The sequence below is a fragment of the Aulonocara stuartgranti genome (genome assembly GCF_965226115.1).
Source record: "Aulonocara stuartgranti genome assembly, chromosome: 6".
Classification (NCBI taxonomy): domain Eukaryota; kingdom Metazoa; phylum Chordata; class Actinopteri; order Cichliformes; family Cichlidae; genus Aulonocara; species Aulonocara stuartgranti.
In genome coordinates, this window is record NC_138944.1 from 10,305,198 (window position 1) to 10,329,235 (window position 24,038).

The 24,038-nt window shown below is 40.5% G+C and overlaps 1 protein-coding gene across 2 annotated transcripts in view; it reads right to left on the reverse strand.

Annotated features, from left to right (window-relative positions):
- The window catches only part of pkd1a (polycystic kidney disease 1a), an 84,395-nt gene that overhangs the window by 26,739 nt on the left and 33,618 nt on the right, over window positions 1-24,038 (reverse strand). For both annotated transcript variants that reach the window (XM_082535783.1, XM_082535784.1), the window contains exons 10-26: window positions 23,741-23,955; window positions 22,446-22,567; window positions 22,198-22,348; window positions 21,331-21,593; window positions 20,746-21,126; window positions 20,012-20,494; window positions 19,783-19,914; window positions 19,205-19,380; window positions 18,437-18,567; window positions 15,247-17,870; window positions 12,832-13,026; window positions 12,432-12,731; window positions 11,898-12,316; window positions 10,548-10,698; window positions 6,586-6,738; window positions 2,576-2,716; window positions 59-380 (exon numbers count right to left, since the gene is read on the reverse strand). In XM_082535783.1, the coding sequence (XP_082391909.1) occupies window positions 59-380; window positions 2,576-2,716; window positions 6,586-6,738; window positions 10,548-10,698; window positions 11,898-12,316; window positions 12,432-12,731; window positions 12,832-13,026; window positions 15,247-17,870; window positions 18,437-18,567; window positions 19,205-19,380; window positions 19,783-19,914; window positions 20,012-20,494; window positions 20,746-21,126; window positions 21,331-21,593; window positions 22,198-22,348; window positions 22,446-22,567; window positions 23,741-23,955 (6,359 nt within the window). The remainder of the gene's footprint in view (window positions 1-58; window positions 381-2,575; window positions 2,717-6,585; window positions 6,739-10,547; window positions 10,699-11,897; window positions 12,317-12,431; window positions 12,732-12,831; window positions 13,027-15,246; window positions 17,871-18,436; window positions 18,568-19,204; window positions 19,381-19,782; window positions 19,915-20,011; window positions 20,495-20,745; window positions 21,127-21,330; window positions 21,594-22,197; window positions 22,349-22,445; window positions 22,568-23,740; window positions 23,956-24,038) is intronic.

Genomic DNA, 24,038 nt, shown 5'->3' on the forward strand with positions numbered 1-24,038 from the left:
AATCCCTATAAAGGATATGATAATTAAAAAGATTTAAGTCACATTTCCTTCTTCCTACCAGAGCAGTTGAAGTGTACGCGGTCCAGCAGTGTGCGTATCCTCCTGCCTTCACCATCAAGATCCGCGTAGGCCACTCCTGCCTCCCCTCCAGCTCTCAGGTGACATTCCCCACCAGCCGGGGCCTTGTTGTGATGCAGTGTGATAGAAGCAGCGCCCTCGCCATTTAAGCTGCTGTCAGTCACATGCAGGGTGAAGACATAGGAATCATTATGCCGCAGGACCCCCTGCCGTAGCACCAGATTCATACCGTCGCTTCCTGTCGTGGTGGAGGAGGAGTCTAGGACCAGAGTCTCATTCTTTAGCGTCATGGCACTCCAGCGCTAAGACAGAGAAGGAAAACAGCCTATAACTCTCTGCTCTTGATATTAGTGACATCAGTGATATCAGTGACACCAGTGTGCTTTTTCCTGCTTGAGTTGCAGTTGAAAAGATGAGTTGGGAATAAAAGGCACGCCATTATAAAACAGTTTGACAGTTGGCCGGATAATCAGATGAAAATTTTCAAGCGGCAGGTCATTTCAAAACACAACTTTTCAAACAGCTCAACCACCACACAAACAAACTGTTTCGTATGGCGTTATTTTTGTGCCACTATTCTTAGCGCACTTAAAAAAAATTTGCAGGTGCAAGTGTTGCATTTTGAGGAGAAATTTATTTTGAAATGCAAATGCAAAAACTGAGCAACAGGGGCTGCTATCGTGTGTGTGTATGGATAATAGCAAACACCGAAATAAATTTTTTGCACGCAGCAATGAATTTTGTTCATTCAAATTTAGCTTTTCTTCGCTCAAAATAAATTTCTCCTCAAAATGCAACACTTGCACCTGCAATTTTTTTTTTTACGTGCGCTCAATTTCTTCTTTTCGCTCAGAATAGTGGCACAAAAATAACGCCATAGTTTCGGTGTAGTTCTTCTCAAAACTGAGGAGCTAAATGTAAATCTGCGAGAGGAAAAAAAAAATGTAACAGAGATGGAGAAATATGTAAGAAAGAGTGGACAGGAGACTGAGATAAGAGATCATTTTCAAAAGGTAGGAACTGCTCAGCGAGTGGAAACTTTATAGACAAGAATGTCCTCATTTGTTTTAGATATTGTATCCAGACATAATGCTTTGATAAATTATGTTTTTGTGAAAATATCGCATGAACATTTTCACACTTTTCTCTCTTGTTTAAAGACTCAACGTTCAAACCTTTGTAGAAAAATAATTACAGAATGAAACCAAAGGCACTCGTAGGTGCAGTTGACGGTGCAAAACGTTTCACTGACATTTTTGCGATTGTTGGAGAAAACTTACAAACATACAGTACAGCACTGCAGAGTCACACTGCTAGCGATAGAAGATTTAGATAATTTGATAAGCTGAACGCATTCTATACTGTACAGGAGACACAGCACAAGACTGACTGACAATGGTCTACAGCCAATCAGAACGCAGAAAACAATGCAGTGTAAAGAACAACAACCCCAAAACAAAAAAAAACACGCAAAATTGCACAAAAAAATCCAGGAAACAGCAAGACCGCAAAAGGTGAACCGCGTTATAGCGAGGGACCACTGTACTCGGATAAAAGTTTACAGCGACACGCTTTGTTGGACTGGTTACATCTAGAGTAGTGTTACTAGACATGAGGGAGGCATTCTGATGTAACTCTCACCAATAAGTGTATTCCTTAAAATGTCAAACTATGCCCTTTAAAGATGGATAGCTTTTAAATCATCATGATAATAAAATAGGTATTCTTAAAGTGCTCAAAAGAGGCGTAATTTTAGCTTTTTCCTTATTAATAATTTAGTTCCTCTTGAGAAACTTTTTTCCTACAATTTATGTGTACAATATTTCTAAAGCGTCCACATGCATGACAAACCTGACATTTTTCTTAGGAGACAGACAAGTTAAGTTACTTATAACTTAGAATTGCATTAAGTACTGTATAAATGATTAAATGTTAAAACTGATGATGTGTAAGTGAGACAAAACTTGCTAAAGTTTTTTCTTTTCAAGCTGATGGATCTTTCCCTTTACTAAAGACATATTAGTATGTAATGACTACACATATTGAGTCAGATATGTGTAGAGAGTCCAAAATTCAAATATACTCCAGTCAGTATGGAAAGTATAGTGTAATCCTAACAAAGTGACATTGGTTATACTGCAGCTGAGCAATGTCAGCTGGTAGGTGCAGTTCAAACTCCAGAAACTCAATGATTGTTTTGTCTTTCAAATTGTTTCCTTATGTAAGTTCAACACAACATATTCTCTCTGGCTCAGCTTAAGGGATGACCTCATTCTCATGCCCACACACTACTGCCTGCATCACGAATCCCAGGGAAAGTCTGAATTAAGGAGAGAGGTGGGGCAGCAGAAGAAGAAAGAGAAGAAAGGGACGTGGAAACATTGACTTCACTGTTGCTTCTGTGGTGCCGTGACCTCATTTTGCTGAGACATAGAAAGACATTTTTAGCCAGATTCTGCCCTTAAAGCTTGATGTCAGTGTTTCTGTGAGCTTTTACCACACGAAGAACGCCCTTGCAGTTGGTGCAGGTTCCTCGGAGGTAGACATACGAGTTCTGGCTGACCTCGTAAATCGACTGGGCCTTACAGGACACACACTCAAGATACACAATGGGAATGTGGCCGCTTTGGACGAGCACCTGTTACAAAAACAGACATGCAGGGATGCAGTCACCAAGATCTGAAAAGAGAACGTTTAACCACCTGAAAAGAAAACGTTATATATGTGCACATTTGGCTTAAATCTGATGTATGTATATGAATATGCACAATCTTTAAGGAAAAAAAAAAACAAAACTGTTTCCCCCAATTGTTATTGAACTATTATTTAAAGAAAAGTTCGTGTTTAATCCTTTTTTATTTACTTGCATTTCTAAACAGTGATCAGCACACAGAACAAGAAGTCTTGGACCACAAATCTGCAGTCTGCACTGGAACCCTCAAAATATTTGCCATGGTTCATTATTACAATAGGAAACACTTGTGTCATGCCATGTTATGGCTGGATCACAACAGCTTTTTTGTTCACATTTCTTTTCTTCTTGCTCTGCCTTACACTTTAAGCTCCCTTTCCCCTCTCTTTAAACCACTTTTCTTCTGATTGGCTGCCCCAAAGTTAGAAAAGCAGAGGGCTGTACGACAAAGTGAGATGAATTTCTTACAGAGAAATGTTGAGCTTAAATGTCCTAAAAGTAGCCCTATTTTTACCTCGCTAAATCACTGTGGTAACTTGTGCTGAACACATAAACTGGAAACAGTTATGTTCAAAGTTTAAAATCGGCTAGTAGCTAGAGCTGGGCGATAGAACGATAACGATATGTATCGCGATATAACTTTTACTCGATAGAGAAATTAAGCTATCGCGATAGACCTCGCCGCTCTTGTCCTCTTAAAAAAAAAAAAAAAAAAAAAAAAAGGTCAGCCAATCCAAATTAAGTAGCGCAGAGCCGAACCAATCACAGCCGCAGCGTCACGTCGCGTGACTTGTTACGTACAGCACAAGTGCCAAGCCGCACGTGTGTTTGTTTGGGAAGCAGCCAGCGGGTAATGGAGCCAGCGCGTAATGGAGGAAATGAGTGTGCCGACTAGAAAAATCAACCGAGCGTGACCGAAGAGAAAACAGATGATGGTTCCAACGCCGGAGAGATTGTCGAACGGAAGAGCCAAAGAAGTTCCGTAGTGTGAAGGTATTTCGGCTATTTCAAGTCTGACAAAAAACAGTAGCGTGCACTGTAAATTGTGCCGAAAGCAAGTCTGGAAATACAATAAACTGGTGCATGCGTCACACTGTGCGCCACGTTATTGTTTCGGTGAAATGAATTTCTACAATACTGTTACTGTTAATTGTACTCTCTGCAGTGTTTAAATGCTTACATATACACACAGTTACTGTCCGTCCACACATACGACTCTGTTCTGCTTCTATGCCGCAGCTTTGTTTACTTTTACCCACCGAGGCTTCTAGACTTCTGATTGGCCAACATTTCTGCACGGTTAGGAATCTAGCGCCACCTGCTGCTTTGGCATGTTCATAGCAGCGTTTTCCTTCATTTCTGCCTTTATGTGTGGACGGGATTATTTTTTAAAACGAAAACGGAAAATCTCAGTTTTCAAAAATACCCGTGTACGTGTGGACGTAGCCTCAGTCTCTGACTGGAAGCGCTAATTCGTCATTCGGCTTTTGTCAGACTAAAGTAACTGTTAAAACTGTTTGAAAAGCTAAGCTATACAACAAGGAGAGATTGAGAATTTCCTTTTAGTTCTCAGTTTATTTGATATTGACAAAAGTTAGTCAGTTTTGTCTGTTCTTCTGTAAAACAAACTAAGATTTATTTTTAGAATTAATATTTTGTTTCTAAGTGGAATTGACAATTTAGTAGTTGTTTCGTTTGTTCTATTTTGAAACTTAAACGCTTTAGCGGCTGCCTTTTGTGTAGTTTGCAATATTTGCCTTTATTTATCTGAAAAAGTCTCATGTTCCTTAAGTACATCTACCCTGTCGAACTTATTATGGGAAATAAATATTTAAATAAAAACAAGCTGCTGATTATTTCACATTTTACTTGTGAGCAACGGCACATTTAAATCTTACAAATATAGTTATTTGGCTTATATCGTGATATATATCGTTATCGCCTGAAATGAAAAAAACATATCGTGATATGAAAAAATCTCATATCGCCCAGCTCTACTAGTAGCGTTTTGTTGTTTCTTTTATTATATCCACCAAGAAGATTGTTTTTGAGGTGTGTTTGCAGCTGTGTCATTCTTACCGTCTGTAAACACAATAGCTCAAACAATTTTAAGAAAGTACTATATAAAGATTTAAAATATCATGTCCCATCTGACCTCTCATTCAAGGTAAACAGACTGATCTCAAGGTGAAAGTGATAATAATACTATGCAGAACTATTTACTATTAAAACTATATTTCACACTTCCATTGTTTGTATTAATAACATAGAGGCATATGGGGAGTGATATATAGGAATTCTTAATACCATATTACGTTGGACCTCGCACCTCAAACTTATATAAAATGTCTTTTATCTTTAAAATTGTACTTAAAATGCTACCGCCTTTGTTTGTATTGGCAACATTTAGGAAATAATGCAGGTATATGTGGATTCTAAACATCACATTATAGTTTGCATCCAGCCTTTGAAGTGCCTTTCTTTCAAGTTGACCCCAAAATGTTTTGTATCTTCAAAGAAACTATTTATATCCACATTAATAAAAACTAAAATCCCATATTCAAAATTATGTCAAGTATATTAAAATGGGTTTCAGCATTGTAAATAACAAAAGCCTGCCGCTTGCACTTGTTTTAACTGCACTACAAACATCTTAAAGTATGTTTAAAAAGAACAAAGTAAAGAAAATGAACATAATATAATGAATATATAAAATAAAATACACTTCAAAGTAAATATTGGCCAGACACTGAGCTGTCTTGGCGAAGGTTTGCACTCTCTGATTGCTTCTTGTTTACAACATGTTTTAAATGCAACGTAGAGTCTCTGCTGGGCGAGTGCATATTATATGTGCAACTTGTTAAACTGTACCTTACTAACATCACAAATCATGCCAACTTGTAAAGATACAGCTGTGGAAACGGTGTATGTCACTGAAACATTCATGTATCCATTTGATAATGCAGAACGTGTGTAAATGTTAAAGTTTAAATGTATCCAGTAAAAATCTCAGAGCTCCCATCTGCTGTCATCAATTTAAATAAGCTGTTAAAATAAAGAGCCAAGATCTTATTCAGCATTAAAACAATTAACTTTAATTAAAATGTTTAGTTTACCGTTCTATACACTAAATCTCTAAAAGATTAATGATTTTCTGAGCATTAATCTCTTGTTTTATTTTCAACACTGTTGTATTTTATTGCTAAATCTTTATGTCATTTATAGATTTTTATCACTACTTTATCATTATCTGATAATGTCTCTGAGCAGGCAGCACTCATAGGGATCATTTTGTGTGACCCGTGAAACCCCACATTTATATGAGTGTGCACAGAATTGGAAGCAGAAATCCTGGATTAACACAGCTGTTGATAACTGCTGTTTTGATACTCATCATCTTTAACTAGGGTTTTAGATATTGTTGAGCCAGCTCATGCAGAGAATATTCAGAATAACATTCTGAATATTCAGAAGTATTCAGTTTTAAGCTGTCTGAATGCTGAACATTTGGGCTTATAGAGACTAATTGCAAACTTTGGTCATGTTTAATATGTGAATCAACCATTTCAACAGTACATATGGCAAAAAATTAAATTATTTTTCTAATATAACTAATTAATATCTTTCACCAGTGATCAATTAACCAAAAGTTGTGAAACATTTTTTAGAAGAAGCATTATTAATAAGTATTAATAGAAAGAAACTGGGAAAGCTGAAAATATAAAGACCGAGAAAAATCTGTGTATAACTTAATGACAATTGACTTTTCTGATGCTATTAATGTGTATTTAATATGTATATAAAAGGAGACTTACAGTCTGTGTGGTGGACTCTGGTGCCAGGCCGTCTTTGCTTATGGTCAGTTTGAAAGTGTATTCAACCTCAGCCTCCAGCTCTGAGCCAGAGATCCCCAGCACAGGGCCGCTGGAGCCCAGGCCGAAGTTCAGGGTGGAGCAGTGCTCTGGACCCTGAAAAGAAGAAATTTGCAGCAATTTTTTATTTATGTTGTCTGTCTGTCAAGTTGTACAAAATCCTGTTCCACACAGTCTCAAATTCATTCCAACAAACACACTTGCATTTGTAAACTATGGCCCAAAATAATTGGGGAGAGATTAAGGGAAAGCCGACCTACAAAAATAAGTTTCCAGTACTTGTTTCAAATAAATCGCCGACCCGACAGCATCAGGAAGGCTGTTCCAAAGTTTGGGTGCTACAGCAACAAAAGTCTGATCACTTTTGGGGTTGTAGCAGAACATGGTGCATGCAACTATTAAGAGATTTCGACCAGATGATCTGAAAATCTGAGGTCTCAGTAGCTCCAATAAATAAGCAGGGGCCTGTCCATGTTGTCAGTTGTTAATAATGGGATGTTAAAGTGGATTCTTAAGCTCATTAGAAGCCAGTGACGGGAAGAGAGAATACGTGTGATATGAGAGTGCTGCCTTGTTTTTTAGCAGCCTTGTTGCTGTGTTGTTCACCAATTGGTGACGAGAGCTCTGATAGATACTTGTGAAAAGCAAGTTACAATAATAATGGCTGGAATAAGGGTAAGAAACACACCAACGTGGTCAATTATTAATTGGTGGCTTGGATTTTTCAGTAGTACTAAAAGAGGCTGTATCAGAGGTTTGTGCTGCCCGTGGGTTCCCATCAGCACAGGCACGGACAGAGACCGGGTAGAGCAGCAAACAGACTTTTATTGGTGAGTGTTCACACATACTGCATAAACTAAAACCCTGTGTGCTCCACTGGAGCTTGCCTGGCATGGCGAGGCACACTCAACTCTAAGCAAAGCTAAAGGAATATCTTCTCCTAAGTTTGGACAAAAGCCCACCATCATCTATGAGTCTCAGCATGTGTGTCATCTGGTTTCAGCATGCTACTGCATAAAAGGAGAGGTTGATTAGCCAGCTTGCAACAGGTGAGTCAGTCACCTGGCACTGCTCCCATACCATTCTGCCCAACCTGTTCTCCTGCAGCTGAGCTAAAAACTACAGACCATTACCACAAGGATAAAGTCAATCAAATACTCAGTAAATACACTTCCTGTTAACATTAAAATGAGTTTTTTTTTAAAGTCCAACCTAATCTTGCACTTTCATGTATTTGATATGTATAAAATTGCTTATCCAACTTTTAAGTCCCAGAGTAGCTTAAAAAAACATATTTGATAAGAGTTTAAATATATTTGATTATTTTATCTACAGACAAACATGGGGAAAAAGTAAAGAGGTACCCGCAAACGACAAAGTTACATTTAATTTTTAAATGCATCCAGTTAAACGTTTCAGAGCTCTGATGTGCACCCACACTTTAGAAACACATGTAAATAGCAGCACTGTGAGCACAGTCAGCACGGAAATAACTGACGTGAATTGAAATGTTTATTTTAAAACTCTGAGTGACAGGTTCCGAGATTACTGATTTTCTGCACCATTAATATTTTTTCTTATTTGCAACAGTGTTGGATTTTACTTTATGGTTAATTTTTATATTCTTTACACCTTCTCGCCATTTTATCGTCATCATTATCTGATAACGTCTCTGACTGGAGCAGGCAGCACTCATAAAGATCATTTTGTGTGCCCGAACAGTCGCCTGACCTGAAAAACATCCGTTTTTATGTGAGCGTGCACAGAGCCTGAAGCAGAATGGCCTGTGTTGAACTTCATTCGTTGTATACCACTCATCGCTTGCCAATCTAAAGACAAAGTGTGGATAACAACGGTACAAATGTATTTCTATAGAAGAGCAGTTCAAGTTTAGTGTTTAGTAGACCCACACAAGTTCTCCTCCATGGCTGAAAACACAACATCTTTTTAATGACTGTAATACTGTGTGTGCCGAGTTTATTTCCCATCCTGTAAGCAGCACAAACTCCTAATTTTCACAACTGTAGTTGTATGGTAAATTTTGTAACACAACTTAAATAGTCACCAAGTGAACAGCCAAGTAAAAATGGTCACAGACGTTATATTTGATTTTGTGCGCTGTATTTAAGAAACAAAGCAAAGATCCGCTGCCATGTAAAATGTAGCTTATAAGATGATTTGTCAGTTATTTCATCTTTTATTAACCACCTCTGTCATCATGTTCAATTGTGTTTGTATTCAAGGTCAGGAATGTTGTGTTGAACACTTCAAGACCTGGGATCTTGTTAATTCCTCATTCAGTCTTTGAACTGAGTGTCTTTTTTTAATCAACAGTACTGCACAACTGTGTGTGAGTGTGTGTATGTGTTTATGTGGACTGTGTAATTGTCAGGGTGGGGAGCAAAGCACCAGCTGTGGAATGCATAGTTTATCTCTAAACACTTACATAACCCTTTAAATGCCTATGTGCTCAGATGGACACCCATACATCTCTGCACAACTATCTTTGCGATCACCTCGTTGGCCCTGTACTTCTCTAACATTTGTCATATTGACATACTGGCCTGGCCCAAATATCCTCACCTTCAATTGTCTCATTCAAAAGTTCTTCACTAAAACTGGTCCTCATGAAAATGGAAATACAACTATGCACACAAACTCTTCTGGACACTCCCATCCCACTGGGTCTTATATTGCGGGTTTTTTTGCTGCTCCAGCAGAATGTGTTCCCGCCCAGCCAAGAAAGCACTAAGTGTGAAAAACACTAAATGGACACACACATCAGCATACACTCAACTCAATTTAACACAACGCACACAAACTATCCTAAGAAAATTTCTCTTTTTCACACCAATCCTGAAGGTATTTGCAGTGTTTGGGACTGTTATGTAATCCCTGTTTTATGAATTCACTCTTAAAAACTGCAATAAAAATTTCTGAGAGCAAAGTTTGTGTAATACTCTTTAGGGCTGTTCGATATAACGATATATATCGGATGATGATATAAAAACATCTATGGTTTCATTTTACGCTATCGTTTGTTCCGTGGTGTCGCAAAATAAACTGTTTACGGCAATATTTTTTCATTATTTTGATGGTCACTGTAGTGGCCATATTAATTTCTTAAAGTTCTCTCTTTCTCTTATATTTTATGTAACCACACTACAGACAGACAAGCGTTTGTTTTTATGCGTTGTCGTTAGCAACAACGACGGTAAAACCACCGCGTGTCCGCTTGTTCCACATAAACTTTTAACAATAGAGCTCAAGATCCTGTTGAGACTTTTCAAAATAAACTGAATCACGTGAAAGATGCAGAATATTTACGGATGAGAAGCAAAAAAAGAGCCGCCAGGTGCTAAAAAATAAACCTTAGACTGAAACGTTAGAACAGGCTTTTCCCCGCAGCACGCTGTGTAATAAATACTCACAAAGAAAACGGCGGCCGTTACAACTTATGTCTAAAAATGTATCGTTTCATGCATCGGTTAAAACACTCGACTCCAGCTACATGACACGCAGCTGGAAACACTTCACGCTAGTCGAGCTGCCCGAGATTCACAGAATTTACAGAAAATGTTACATTTTTGTGATTTATATCGTTATCGGACGATAGATGTCTTAATATCGGGATATGAGATTTTGGTCATATCGCACAGCCCTAATACTCTTACTTATTAGACTAAAAAAAAAAAAAAAAAAAGGCAAAACAAAGAAACCTAAGAGACATGACGGGACACTGTTGTCTGACCAGCAGGGCAAGGACAGTTGCGTTTTAGACACAAATGTAATGCATGACACTAATACCTTATCTGCTACAATAAGGTTGCTCCACGACATGTCAATTGTTATCAACAGAATGACCAACAACAGGCCAAAGCAACCTAGTTACTCCCTGTCCTTACCTTTGAGGTGTTTTGACATTCCCAGTGGTAGTGGAGTAGTGATTGTCTGCTTTGGTCCATGTTAGGGTCATACGACTTTTCTGCACTGAGCTGCAGGTCTTGTGTTCTTGACCACACCCTGTAGGTGCCTCCTTCTATAATCGGCACCAGCCTAAAAAGAAAAAGGGTTCAAATTAAGCAAGAAATTCCTTGCAATCTCTTATGCAGAACTGAACTGATTCTGCATTTCATTGACACAGTAAAGTTAGAGCTATGTTTCTACAATTAATGCATATAAAAATACTTAAGTAGAGAAATGTGGAATAAGAAACTAATAAGAAAACCTCAACAGTACGTTGTGCGGAACTACATGTAAAGCAAGTACTGTACTTTTTTCTACTGTAAGTTTTTCTTTCGCAGTTTAGGTTTACATTTCTGCACTGTTAGCTTACTTCTTCTTAGTCACACGTTTTCCTGCTGTTCTCATTTCTTTGTCACTTCCTGTGATGTTTAAGTCACATCTTAAAATTACAGTATCAGTACTCTTGTGAAATAGTCAATGTCCTCTGCTCTCCAAGCCTCTAGTCCCTGTTCTTTAAAGTCCTTTTTTATTATTATATCACTTTACCATCCATCTCTCACCTTTCTGTTCTTAACCTCCTCTGGGATGTGCAAATTATTTCATTTAAATATCAGCTTAGTCTGTTCTACCATCAACAGAATCTAAACTCCTTTATACCAGCCACTATCCCCAACCTATCTCCAACACAGTGAATAGATCCCCATATTTGATTTAGAAGACAGAAGAACGAAAGAAGAAAATGGGAAATTTAAGAGGGTAAAAAAAAAAAACCCTCCAAAACCATTTTTATTTTATGTTCAGGGACCATATCGCTGCACTTTTCAAGGATAAATTGGAAAGAAATTCATATATTTGAACATGTAGGATCAATAACGCATAAGAAACAACGTGAGCAGAACACCAACAGCACCTCTCTCCAATCATGCTGTGAAGGGAGGAAACAGACTCGTTTTCAGTGAATGTCACAAAGACATTCAAGGAAATATTAATGGAGTCATTTCCTTAAATTTGGTTATTAAATTTGATTTGAGATAGACTGTTGTATTTATTTATTCTTGGACTCTACCAGAGTAGCTTTGCACGATTCACAGTTCAAAACAACAGATTTGCACAGCTGGTACATGGGGCAACTGTGCTAACAGCCAGAGCTGTCTCACAGAGACAGAATCTATTATAATAATATGCTTGGAAAACATGTCACATGCTGAAATCAGGGTAAATAATGAAAAAAGGATCGACATCACAGAAAAAACTTATATGAATGCTTGGTTACTATTTTTTCTACTGACCTAGTGGAGACGATGCTTAAATGCAGACAGGCAGCCTTCCTCAGAGGCACACCTTCATACGACAGAGAAAACACTAATGTGTAGTTCCCTGCTGCCAAAGCCATCTTAGGCAACGACAGCTGCAGCCGCCGCATGTCCACCTCCACCGGCAGACGAATTGTAGCTCCGGGGGTCACTGATTGGTCCTTCATGATTTCACTATCGCAAGAGGATCCTGAGAAAATCTGCCAGAGGTACTGAGCTCCGTAGCGTATGCAGCCTTTCAGATCCACATTGGCCTCTACCAAAGCGGGTTGGAAGCGCCAGATGGACAAGCGTGGAGCTTGAACCACATGGACTTCTGGTTCCTCACACTCTAACACACTGATGTTTACTTCCACCTGCGCCAACACCCAGCTCACCATGTTACTGCAGTTTACCTACCAAGGAACAGAAACAAGCTCATAAAATCACAGTACTTAGGTTTATTTCTTTAAAAAAAAAATGCTGTATCTTCTAACAGATACAGATAGAACGGAATTCAAAGAAACATACTTGCACCAGATAGTGTCCTTTGTGTCTGTACTCATATCCCACAGTTGTGGTGTTTGTACGAATGGGAGCAGAGCCATCGCCAAAGTGCCACAAGCACACCACAGGATAAGATACGGGGAGGATGTAGGCTCTAAATTTCACCGTCTTATTAATGAGAGTATTCCTTGGCACAGCATTCAGATCTGCAGACTTCAGCACATTCTGTACCAATATCCACTTGGTGACTTCCTGACCTTGCAGACTGTTGAAAACCTTCAGGTGAATGGTCAAATTACCTGGTTCTTCTGGAGTGTAGTGTGCCTGGAATGATGTGATTCAGTGAGATACAGCAAACCACTGCCTGTTATACTGTGATATTTATGTCGATATTATGAAAATTTTAATATGCAACCAAGTTTACCTCTTTGCCGATATGTGATGACTTGTGATGGTGCAGATCAAAAGTCCACAGATAAGTAACAGAACTGCCCGCCAATATTTTGGCCACAAACATTTTATTTTCACCAACTGCGATTGCATCTGAGATTCCTTCAATGGAGAGCCCATGTACCAGCTCCATCACCTCAACATGGAGATTGATTCTCTTAGAACTGACCTGGACAGAGAGACAAGGCAAACAAATATGGGAATTGTGCCGATTTGATTAACATATTTAATAAATAATTAGTGCTGTCAGCGTTAATCTCGTTAAAATGACGTTAACGCCATAACTGCATTAACGCGGCAAATCTCCGTTAGCGAGTTAGTGCGGATGGCCCCGTGCATGGGGCTGCACGGCGTCAACGCGTTAGCACGGTTAGCTCGTTAACGCGTTAGCACGGTTAGCTCGTTAACGCGTTAGCACGGTTAGCTCGTTAACGCGTTAGCACGGTTAGCTCGTTAACGCGTTAGCGCCGTGCAGCCCCATGCACAGGGCCATCCGCACTAACTCGCTAACGGAGATTTGCCGCGTTAATGCAGTTATGGCATTAACGTCATTTTAACGAGATGAACGACAGCACTATAAATAATTTATTTCTTATTTCTGCATGAAATCAATACATGGTATTAGTTTTAACATAATGCTGGTATGATATATGTTTCTACAGTCCAGTTAGCATAAGTAATTTTGATTATTCTACTTTGCCCCTTATAGTGCAGCGCAAAACATTCAAAAACTCCCTGATAAACATGAAAAAACAGAAAAATGCTGTCACTGACTCTATAAAGGGCACTATGTTGAAAACTTATATGATATACTTCCTAGATGAACACATTTGGGACATTAAAAAAGGTGATGATGGGGACTGAATTTCAAGTGACAGTAGAGCTGGGCGATATGAGATTTTTTCATATCACGATATGTTTTTTTCATTTCAGGCGATAACGATATCTATCACGATATAAGCCAAATAACTATATTTGTAAGATTTAAATGTGCCGTTGCTCACAAGTAAAATGTGAAATAATCAGCAGCTTGTTTTTATTTAAATATTTATTTCCCATAATAAGTTCGACAGGGTAGATGTACTTAAGGAACATGAGACTTTTTCAGATAGATAAAGGCAAATATTGCAAACTACACAAAAGGCAGCCGCTAAAGCGTTTAAGTTTCAAAATAGAACAAACGAAACAACTACTAAATTGTCAATTCCACTTAGAAACAAAATATTAATTCTAAAAATAAATCTTAGTTTGTTTTACAGAAGAACAGACAAAACTGACTAACTTTTGTCAATATCAAATAAACTGAGAACTAAAAGGAAATTCTCAATCTCTCCTTGTTGTATAGCTGAGCTTTTCAAACAGTTTTAACAGTTACTTTAGTCTGACAAAAGCCGAATGACGAATTAGCGCTTCCAGTCAGAGACTCAGGCTACGTCCACACGTACACGGGTATTTTTGAAAACGGAGATTTTCCGTTTTCGTTTTAAAAAATAATCCCGTCCACACATAAAGGGAGAAATGAAAGAAAACGCTGCTATGAACATGCCAAAGCAGCAGGTGGCGCTAGATTCCTAACCGTGAAGAAATGTTGGCCAATCAGAAGTCTAGAAGCCTCGGTGGGAAAAAGTAAACAAAGCTGCGGCATAGAAGCAGACCCGAGTCGTATGTGTGGACGGACAGTAACTGTGTGTATGTAAGCATTTAAACACTGCAGAGAGTACAATTAACAGTAACAGTATTGTAGAAATTCATTTCACCGAAACAATAACGTGGCGCACAGTGTGACGCATGCACCAGTTTATTGTATTTCCAGACTTGCTTTCGGCACAATTTACAGTGCACGCTACTGTTTTTTGTCAGACTTGAAATAGCCGAAATACCTTCACACTACGGAACTTCTTTGGCTCTTCCGTTCGACAATCTCTCCGGCATTGGAACCATCATCTGTTTTCTCTTCTGTAACCTTCGGTCACGCTCGGTTGATTTTTCTAGTCGGCACACTCATTTCCTCCATTACGCGCTGGCTCCATTACCCGCTGGCTGCTTCCCAAACAAACACACGTGCGGCTTGGCACTTGTGCTGTACGTAACAAGTCACGCGACGTGACGCTGCGGCTGTGATTGGTTCGGCTCTGCGCTACTTAATTTGGATTGGCTGACCTTTTTTTTTTTTTTTAAGAGGACAAGAGCGGCGAGGTCTATCGCGATAGCTTAATTTCTCTATCGAGTAAAAGTTATATCGCGATACATATCGTTATCGTTCTATCGCCCAGCTCTAAGTGACAGTATTTTATTTAGTATCTGTTTAAATATATGTTTTATCTCATATCTTGAGTAAAACTGACTTGTTCTTACAATGTACATTATCTAACCTTTTCCTTTACGTTACCTGGTTGTGAGCAGTGAGATTGGCATTGTATGTTCCCACCCTGCTGAATACGTGGCTGTAGTTCTGATTAGGCTTAGCGTAAACAGTTGCATCGCCACTGATGCTGAGAATCAGTTCAACGTCCGAACCTGCTGCCATGGAAATAATGAAGTCCACCTTTTCATTCACTGCTACAACGTTCTTACTTGCCTTAAAGTCCAACTTATCAATCCTTTCCTGAACAAAGAATTCCTTTGAAAACACTTGCGAGCTGACACCATTGGTGGCATTCAAAGTAACAGTGGCTATCTTTGGCTCCTGAAAAATTACAGATGTTTTCTTTCCCGTTTCTGTTTTTCCATCCAGCAGCCATGTCCATGTCACATTGGTTCCTGTTACTACCTTCCCCTGTAGAAAGATGCTGACACCCGTTGCTATGTAACTGTCCTGAGTCCCATTAGTGACTGAGAAGATTAGGCCAGAAATTACTTCCTGGACACTGACACGCTTTGACACAGTCTTTGAGCTAACTTCATTAAAGACCTCAACAGTTACTTGTTTTTCCCCAATAGTGTTGAAGGTGTGGGTCTTCCCGGGCATATTCCACTGCAGAGCATGCCCATCTACAGACCAACGATACTGTAGGTCTGAGCCTTCTGTAGTCAGTACTGTGAGATTTACTGAGACATTGACTGCCACTGGGTTTTTGCTGATCTGAAGGTGCACATCTCCGGCTGGTTCTAGAAAGCGGATGGTTCTGTTGATAGAGAGCTGGCCCAGAAGGTTGGCTGCCCAGAGTAAGATGATACAAGGACCAGGCTTGGGAAAATTCAGTTGAACGGTTTTCCCAGTTTTGTTGAATGAGCTGTCAGGATCTAGCTCTCTGATGATGTTCCAAGTAAAGGTCATGTTGGTGCCCTCCTTTAATCCAGCTTGAAGTTTGAGACCTCGGTTTGTAGGGAAGCAACAACCATCCAATCTGGTGCCTCCCTCTCTGCCAGTCTCCTCTGCCAAAATCTGCAGCCCCTCCAACTCACGTTGGACAAACAGGAAGATATTTGCTTGTGCTGTTCCTACATCATTCTCTGCCGTCACAATGATGTTGAAAGTCCCAACTGAACGAAAGGTGTAATACATCTTGTAGGTCCCTGGGATTGAGGTACAGTGGTCACACAGTATCCAAGAGAACCGCGCATTTAACCGATCGCCGTCTGCCATTTGGGCTTCAAAGGTGACTGACTCGTTGAGAGGGACTTTTACCAAGCTTGCATTGACTCTCAACCCACTGATTGGTGCAATCACAATAACTGTTAAAGTAGTATCATTCTGACTAACTGTGTTGGCTGCTTTCAACGTGATATTGTATTTTCCAGAGATGTTGTAGGTATGAAGGACATTCTGTCCTGTAAGCTGATTTCCATCTCCAAAGTTCCAGGTGTAAGTGACATTGGAGGCCAATGAAGAACTGATAAAAGTGTATGGTGCTCCAAGTGTCAAATTATTATACTTTGTGCCATTATGCTGAATGACAATTGGTCCAATGGGCATCAGAACCTCAATGACAGCACTAGCATTACTGCTGGAGATGTTATTGAAAACATTTACCGTCACCATGTAGAGACCTGGGTTCTTAAATGCTGTCACCATACTCCCTGAACCATGAATGAGCACAGGGTCTTCCTCTTTACCAAAGTCCCACTGATAACTGTAGTTAAATTGAGGTTCAGCTCTAACCCAGAATTGTATTTCGTCTCCCACAGCATAATGGGATTTCTCAGGGGTAAGGCTGATGTTGGTCAAAGCTGGCTGCACACACACCCAGGTGAAGAAATTGGCCTTGGTGGTCTTGTTCAAACCAGTGGAAAGGAGCAAGGAAAGGTGGTAATTCCCACTTGCCAAATAAGTGTGAGAGACTCTGGGGTTGCCACGGTGTGTCTCGTTGGGACTTCCGTCCCCAAAGCTCCATTCGTAAAGGTGAGCTGATGCGTTACCAGACACCCAGGCTTGAAAGTTGACAGTGGTCTGCTCTCGGACACATCCGGAAGGCTCCATTCTTATAACTTGGAAGACAAACACCTGAACTGGAAGGATTGTCCATCCAGAGCTTACAGCATTCATAGCAGTCACATTTACTGTATAGTTACCATCTATCGTATAGGTATGTGACACGTTAGGCTCAGACTGAGTATAAATTTTTCCATCACCCATTGCGAATGTCCATGTGATGTTGTTACCCGAACGAAGGTGTGCCCACACCTTTGTAGGACTGTGAAGCTCTGTGGGAGAAGTGCTTTTAGCTGTTAGATCTTCAATCTCCTTATACACAAACATCTCAGCACAGGCACTATTAGAGCTGATGGTGTTGTTTACTGAAACACAAACAGTGAAGTTGCCCGACTCTGTAAAGGTGTGCGGCACACGGCGACCTATTTGAGTGACAGAGCCATCTCCAAAGTGCCACTCATAGTGAATTCCATACGGTGTGGGCAAAGGGTGAGCCTCAAAAAAAGCTGATTTGCCAGCGAGGAGAAGTGCTGGCTCCGTCTGTATATTGACATGAGTGAGGATGCTGTAGACGCTCATGTTGATGCTCTTAGTGATGTTCTCATAACGATTGGAAACTGATACCAGTGCGGTGTATATTCCTGAAAAAAAAAAGAGGTGGGAATGGGAAAATCATGAAAAAAGAAGATATTTTCTGTACATGTTTGGATCATAAAGTTCTGTGACTCTGTCCACAAACAAATAAAAACATGCATGATTTAAATTTAGCTCAAATTTAACTTCTGGACCTCTTCCAGCTCTTCAGTTATAGTTTTGGATTTTGCTCCACTGAGCTGGCTCAGAGGTCCCAATCTGACCTCTTGCATTTAAGTCTGAAATTTCACCATGCACCTAAAATTTGCCAGTCAGTCTGATAACGTTGGTGTAAAACAGATTGGACTTTGATGTTGAGAATTAAAAAACAGTCTTCAGTGGAAGAACTAGCAGTGTAACGGTCCAGGCGCACAATCAAGAACATGCTTCTTTTGATGTATTCAAAACAGCTGTGAAATGTCCAATATGCATAAGGAGACAGCCCTGAAGGGGAGAGAGGCTTCAACTTATTCAACCTGATTATCATAACTTGTAAGCTATTATCTACTTTCAGGCTTAAAAAAAACAAAACACACAAAAATAGGCTTTTTTATTTCAAAGCTGTTATTGTTACCTGGCTGAGAGTAATTATAGGTAATATTGTTGCTTAGGAGGACTTGATTAGGTGAGTCTTGACAAAAGAGGGAGGAAGAGTAGGGAGGCTTGTATTCAAATTCCTTATATCCTCCATCACCAAAAGACCATCTGCAACATGATACAATGCAAAAACATTATCAGAAATCTACAAATAAAAAAAAGCAACATTCTTTATGTCGTTTACGGCACCAACAAAGTGAATGTGTAAACAAGGTTATAAAGACAACACGAGTACTACCAATACATGCACACAAACACAGGCGCACTAACTGGAGAGATGGAAAGTGGGAATCTTTTCTGACGATGCAATAAAGGGTTTGGATGAGGCGAAGTGGAAACTGGAACTGAGGAAGCCTCTCAGAACCAAAAATGGTGAGAGTGCAGAGAAACTAAGTGAGAGAGTACTCCAAAGTTGGTGGGATACAAAGAGTGGAAGAAAAAAATGAAGAAAAAAAAAAGTAGAGGGGAAACAGCCGCACAGAGGGGAAAATTCTTGTCAGCAATCTTCCCTAACCGCACAGTTATAAATCCAAGGCTTCTCTTTGACTTGACTGCTGCAGTGCTATTATGGCACACAAGAAGAGAAAAACAGAAAAGAAGAGCAAAGCATAAGAGAAATAGAGAAAACAAACAAACAGTTTTTCACTCAGCCTTAAAAATATAATAAAAGTAATAGAGATAGAAATGGGCAGTTATGGGATCACTGTAAATAACGCTGTCCATCTATCCACCCTGGTGTTCATACCGGAAAGTGGCAGAAACTGACATATCCATGACCACCGACGCAGTAAGAGTCTGAGTGGAGCCCTGGGGGACCACATTTGGCACTCCCCTGACTGTGAGGTTGACCATGGGCTGGAGCCGGTCTACGGTTACGTTGAAATGGTCTGTGAGCATGCTGACATGGTTCATGGCTGTCACCTGGGAAGATAGCGCATAGTCAGTATGACATTAGCCTTGTGTCACATCTGCATAAAAAGCTGTTACAACGACAACCGCTATGTTATTCTGATAACCAATCACACAGTTCATTTCTCAGTTTAAAATTCATTTCCCAGACATTTATTGGCTCCATATTCGAAAAGATGACTGTCTTCGTTCTCTGTAGCTATTTTCACACATTCACTGCAACACACTACACCTCTGAATTTTTCTACACCTTAATGACAAAGGTGCATGAGCGAACACAGCCTATCTGATGCAAGTGGTATCAAAAACAGATGTTTTACATATTAATTTATTTTTTAAAAATTGTCATAATGTGTCCATATGTAAGCCCAGGTGTGACAACAGTTTGACTTCATAGATGAGACAGAAACTCACTGTAAGTTTGTAGATAGCAGCATTCTGGTAGATGACATTGAGGACAGTGTTATAATAAGTGAAGTAGGGCTTGTCATCCACTGTCCATTTAAATGTGGGGTTAGAGCCTTCAAGCACTGACGCTGTGTAGCTCTACAATAGACACAGAGCATAATGCAGGGTATAAACACGAATTATGATCTCTTCATAAAACTGTCATTCAAATAAGCCTATAAGCAAAATAACTCACCACAACTGACTCCATCAGTACCCTGCGTGCAGGATGTGGCTGCACCACCAATCCTCTCAGTGGCTTTTCCAGGTGAACAATCACTTTCAGGCTGGCCTCTATTACATTATTGTGGGCTTCCAGCTCCACCTTCACTGGATCCTTGTGTTCCTCCATTTTCAGACTAAGATCCAGCACTGCAAACTGGCTGGGCTCTGCAACCACACCACCAGATCCTGGGTTTGCCCCCAGCTGACAGAGTGCTGGATTGGACAAAAAATCCAGGGGACATTCAGACTTGAAAGTGGCACTATGATTACTGCCATGCCAAGATACCGTTGTTGGGTCACGAGACTGCACACGGAGTAGAAGCCGGGTGTCATTGGACTGAATGTAGAGGGTGCCATTCTGCACAGGGGGATGGAGGATTGTCAGGCCCAGTGGAGCCACCACCCGCAATGGGCACGATGCAGAGACTGAGTACGACGGTTCAACAGAAGTCACCTGAAATGTAAATGCATTTTATTTAAATTATTACTATTAAATACAAACCACTCTAATAAATGTGCTAAAAGATAACAGCCAAAAACTTCCTCAAATGTTTAAAACCTAAGTATCTTGCAACATTGGTGTTATAGGAAAAAAAAAAAAACTAATTCTAACACTTCAAACTCCTCACTACAGGTTCCATCTTCTTTAGTGGCCTCCACCTGCATGTAGAAATCTTTCACATGCATGCTGTGTTGATGGCTTACCAGCAGGCTGTAGTTTCCAGGTTGAGGAAGCCCAGCAGACAGCTGCGATCCCTGCAGCTGAGTCGTACTCCGTTCCATATAGAGCACTCTGACAGGGCAAACCACTTCCTCCAGCCAGCCTGCTTCGCCAGTCTTCACCAGTGTCTCTATGTCGAGCTCCGGGTCAGGCAGAAGGTCAGGGTCATGGTCCGGTGAACTGTCTGCTGGGAGTCTGGTGTTATTGATCCAGAACCACTCCGATCGTTCAAGACCTAAAACAGGTTGTCGCCATGGTGACTGTGGGGAAGACTGGCAGTGAAGCAGGGAGGATGGACCGGCATCATGCTGCAGAGCGATCACATCACCACGTGAAACCAAAATGTCCTCCAATTGGTCTTTTAACTGTGAGAAACAGGGACCAGAAAGGTTTAAGTTAAAGGCAGATACCAATTTGTCTTTAAATACATGTCTTTACTGAACACAGTTTTAGTAGTGACCTAACAGGCATTGCACAACAGCAGCAATCATTTAACTGTTTATCTATTTTGATTGTATACATACTCAAATTAAGTCACTGATATTAGAAGCAAAAGCGAATCCTCTCACCAGCACATGTAAAGCTGATCCTGCTGGCAGACTGAAAACCACCTCGTCCTGTAGGATGTATCGGGGCCTAAATGTCCCAGCTGTCAGGTGCTGAACAAGGGTGCAGTTAGGACAGGAAGATGGTGGGCAGGGATTAGAGAGGGGCAGGCACCGACCCTGGAAGGGACACCACTGCTGTAGTCGGGGGCAAGAGGATGGATCACTGCTCTTGGTGTCAGTTGAGACACAAAGAGCTACCGGGGCACATGCTGGGCCTCCGCAGCCTAAGACAAGAAGCTTTGTGTTATCTCTTAAAAATGAAATTTTTACATGCAGCAGTGTTGTTCAACTTCAATTCTATTGAATATGCAGATGGGTAGTTATATAACAATAATGATTTTTCATTAGCTGCTCATATAGGTATGAAAGTGCAAAAATGTAGATTAAAGGAAAGAATTACTGAATGAGAGAAACTAAATCAAACAAGAAAATCTCGTTAAAGCAAGTCAAAAACTGTGCACTTGTGGAACAGGAAAGTGAAAGATGTGTGTGCATGTACGTCTGGGGTAGACTAAATTTGCCATCAGTGTGATTAATACTAAACTACATTATCCTTTTATCTCCTCCATCTCGTCCCCTACCTCACAGGCTTGAAATCAAAGACAGGAAGCGCTCAGAACTGAGATGACCTTGTTTGTTTGATTTCCTTCCCTTCATGTTTTACTATACTTTCTGTCTCCATGAAAATTTTATTTTCACATTCACCTACCTAACAATTTAAGACAAGCCTGGTCAGTGTGTCTGACTAGAGGTGTGGGATCAGGTGGCTTATGTTTCTTAACACCTGGCGAGTGTATATTAGTGAGTTTCTGTGTGTCTGTGACTCACTGGGGAGCAGCAGGTGTGTGCCGTGATAATGACAGTGAGGTCTGTATATCTGAAATCGGACGTTGACTTGTGAGCTGAGGTTCTGAGTGACAAATTCCAGGGAGGACAGACGACCTCCCTGAACAAAGCTCAGTGCAGGGAACAACAGCATCTGAGAAATAAAGCAGAAGCAGCTTAATGAAATAGACTCTGGAATGAGTCTGACGCATAAAAAAAAAGAAAGATATTAAGCTGAGATATCTCCTTACCTCAATGACACCGCTGGGAGGTTGTGAAACAGAGTGGAGTGAGGGTGAAGCACTGTGGAAAGGATTATGGGAAGGAAACACAGCCATGCCAACCATGTAGATCCCGGCATCTGGAACACGGACTGGAGAGGCAGAAGAAGGATGCATTCAAGGTGACAAAAAAGCACAGAGGATAGAGGAAGTAACAGATTTCAACAGGCAATTTTTTTTAGATTTCCAGGTACTTTGCTTACTTAAAAAAAAAAAAAAATAATAATAATAATAATAATAATTCGCCATAGTGTATGTCTGTATGTTTGCTTGCATGTTCTCCATCTCCTGTGCATAATGCAGGGGTCTGGTAGTTTACGGAGAAAAAACCCCCTCTAAAAACCTTGAAAGTTGGCATACCAAGCAAACATGTCCATGTGTGCCCATAGTGGGTAGCTGTGGGTGAACTTGGACCTGTGCGGGCAGGGCAAACCCATACTTATCCCATGTGGGCCCCAAGTGGATGTGCCCACACAGGGCCCACAACAGTTTTGGCGCTTGGGGCTCCTATGTGGAACTAGGGGCCCACTGCACTTTCTCCCTTTGGGCCTCCAAGAGGGAAGCCCACTGCGTGCTGCCCATAGAACAGCTAGGTGGGCCCCTGGGGTTACTATGGGCAACCAAAGACCAAGTAAATTATTTGACAAAATTTGAGGGAGCATTTTCTTGAGTTGGTAGCTCCACACTTTGGTGGTTTACACATTTGCATACCAAGTAAACGTGTAAACCGGCCTTGAAGGAGATACATATATCTCTTTTGTGGTTGTGTCAGGAAAACAATACAATGAATATCTTGCAAATCAAATGTGTGGCATTGCTCTGGTAACCAATTCTTAAACACCTTGTGAATAAGCAACATTTTTGATCGACAGTATGCTCCAACCTCCATATCAGTTAGAGGCAGTAATGCACCATAGGGCACATATGGGCATTGGTGCGCAGCCCACTGTGGGCCCACATGGACCCCTAAAAAACAAGCTGTCTCGGTGGTTAGGTAGGTAGGAGGGAGTCGGGTATTAAATGCTCTTCACTTTCTATAAGTGACACATGAGTTTGGTGTCCAGACACAAATGGTAATTTTATTCTACTGAGGTAATAAATCATTTAAATAGGAGACGTCTGGCTAAGCTTAATTTGCATACAATTCTAGGCGCAGTGGGTAAAATTGCATTAAATCTGTTCCTCAGTTTTCATTTCATTTCTCTAATCTAGTTATGTGGACTGCTTTATATTTGGATTATGAGACAGAATGTCAGTGAGCTTACCTTCGGCAGTGTACTGGCACATATACGGCCACTTGGCATTGCATTGGTATGGACTGGTGTGACCGCGTGCTTCAAGGACGACGCACACATTGCCACGATAGCTCGTCAAGCGAGGATGAAATATCTCCTCTCCCTCCTGCATCTCTGATCCGTTCACCCAGTGCAGCTTGCCAGGGGTGTCTATATCAGTCAGGCCCAGCCACACACCTCGCTCCCTGGTGCAGAAACAAATATATAATGCACAGATTAACACTGAATGATTGACATTTAGCTACGTAACTTGAACCTCGCACCATCT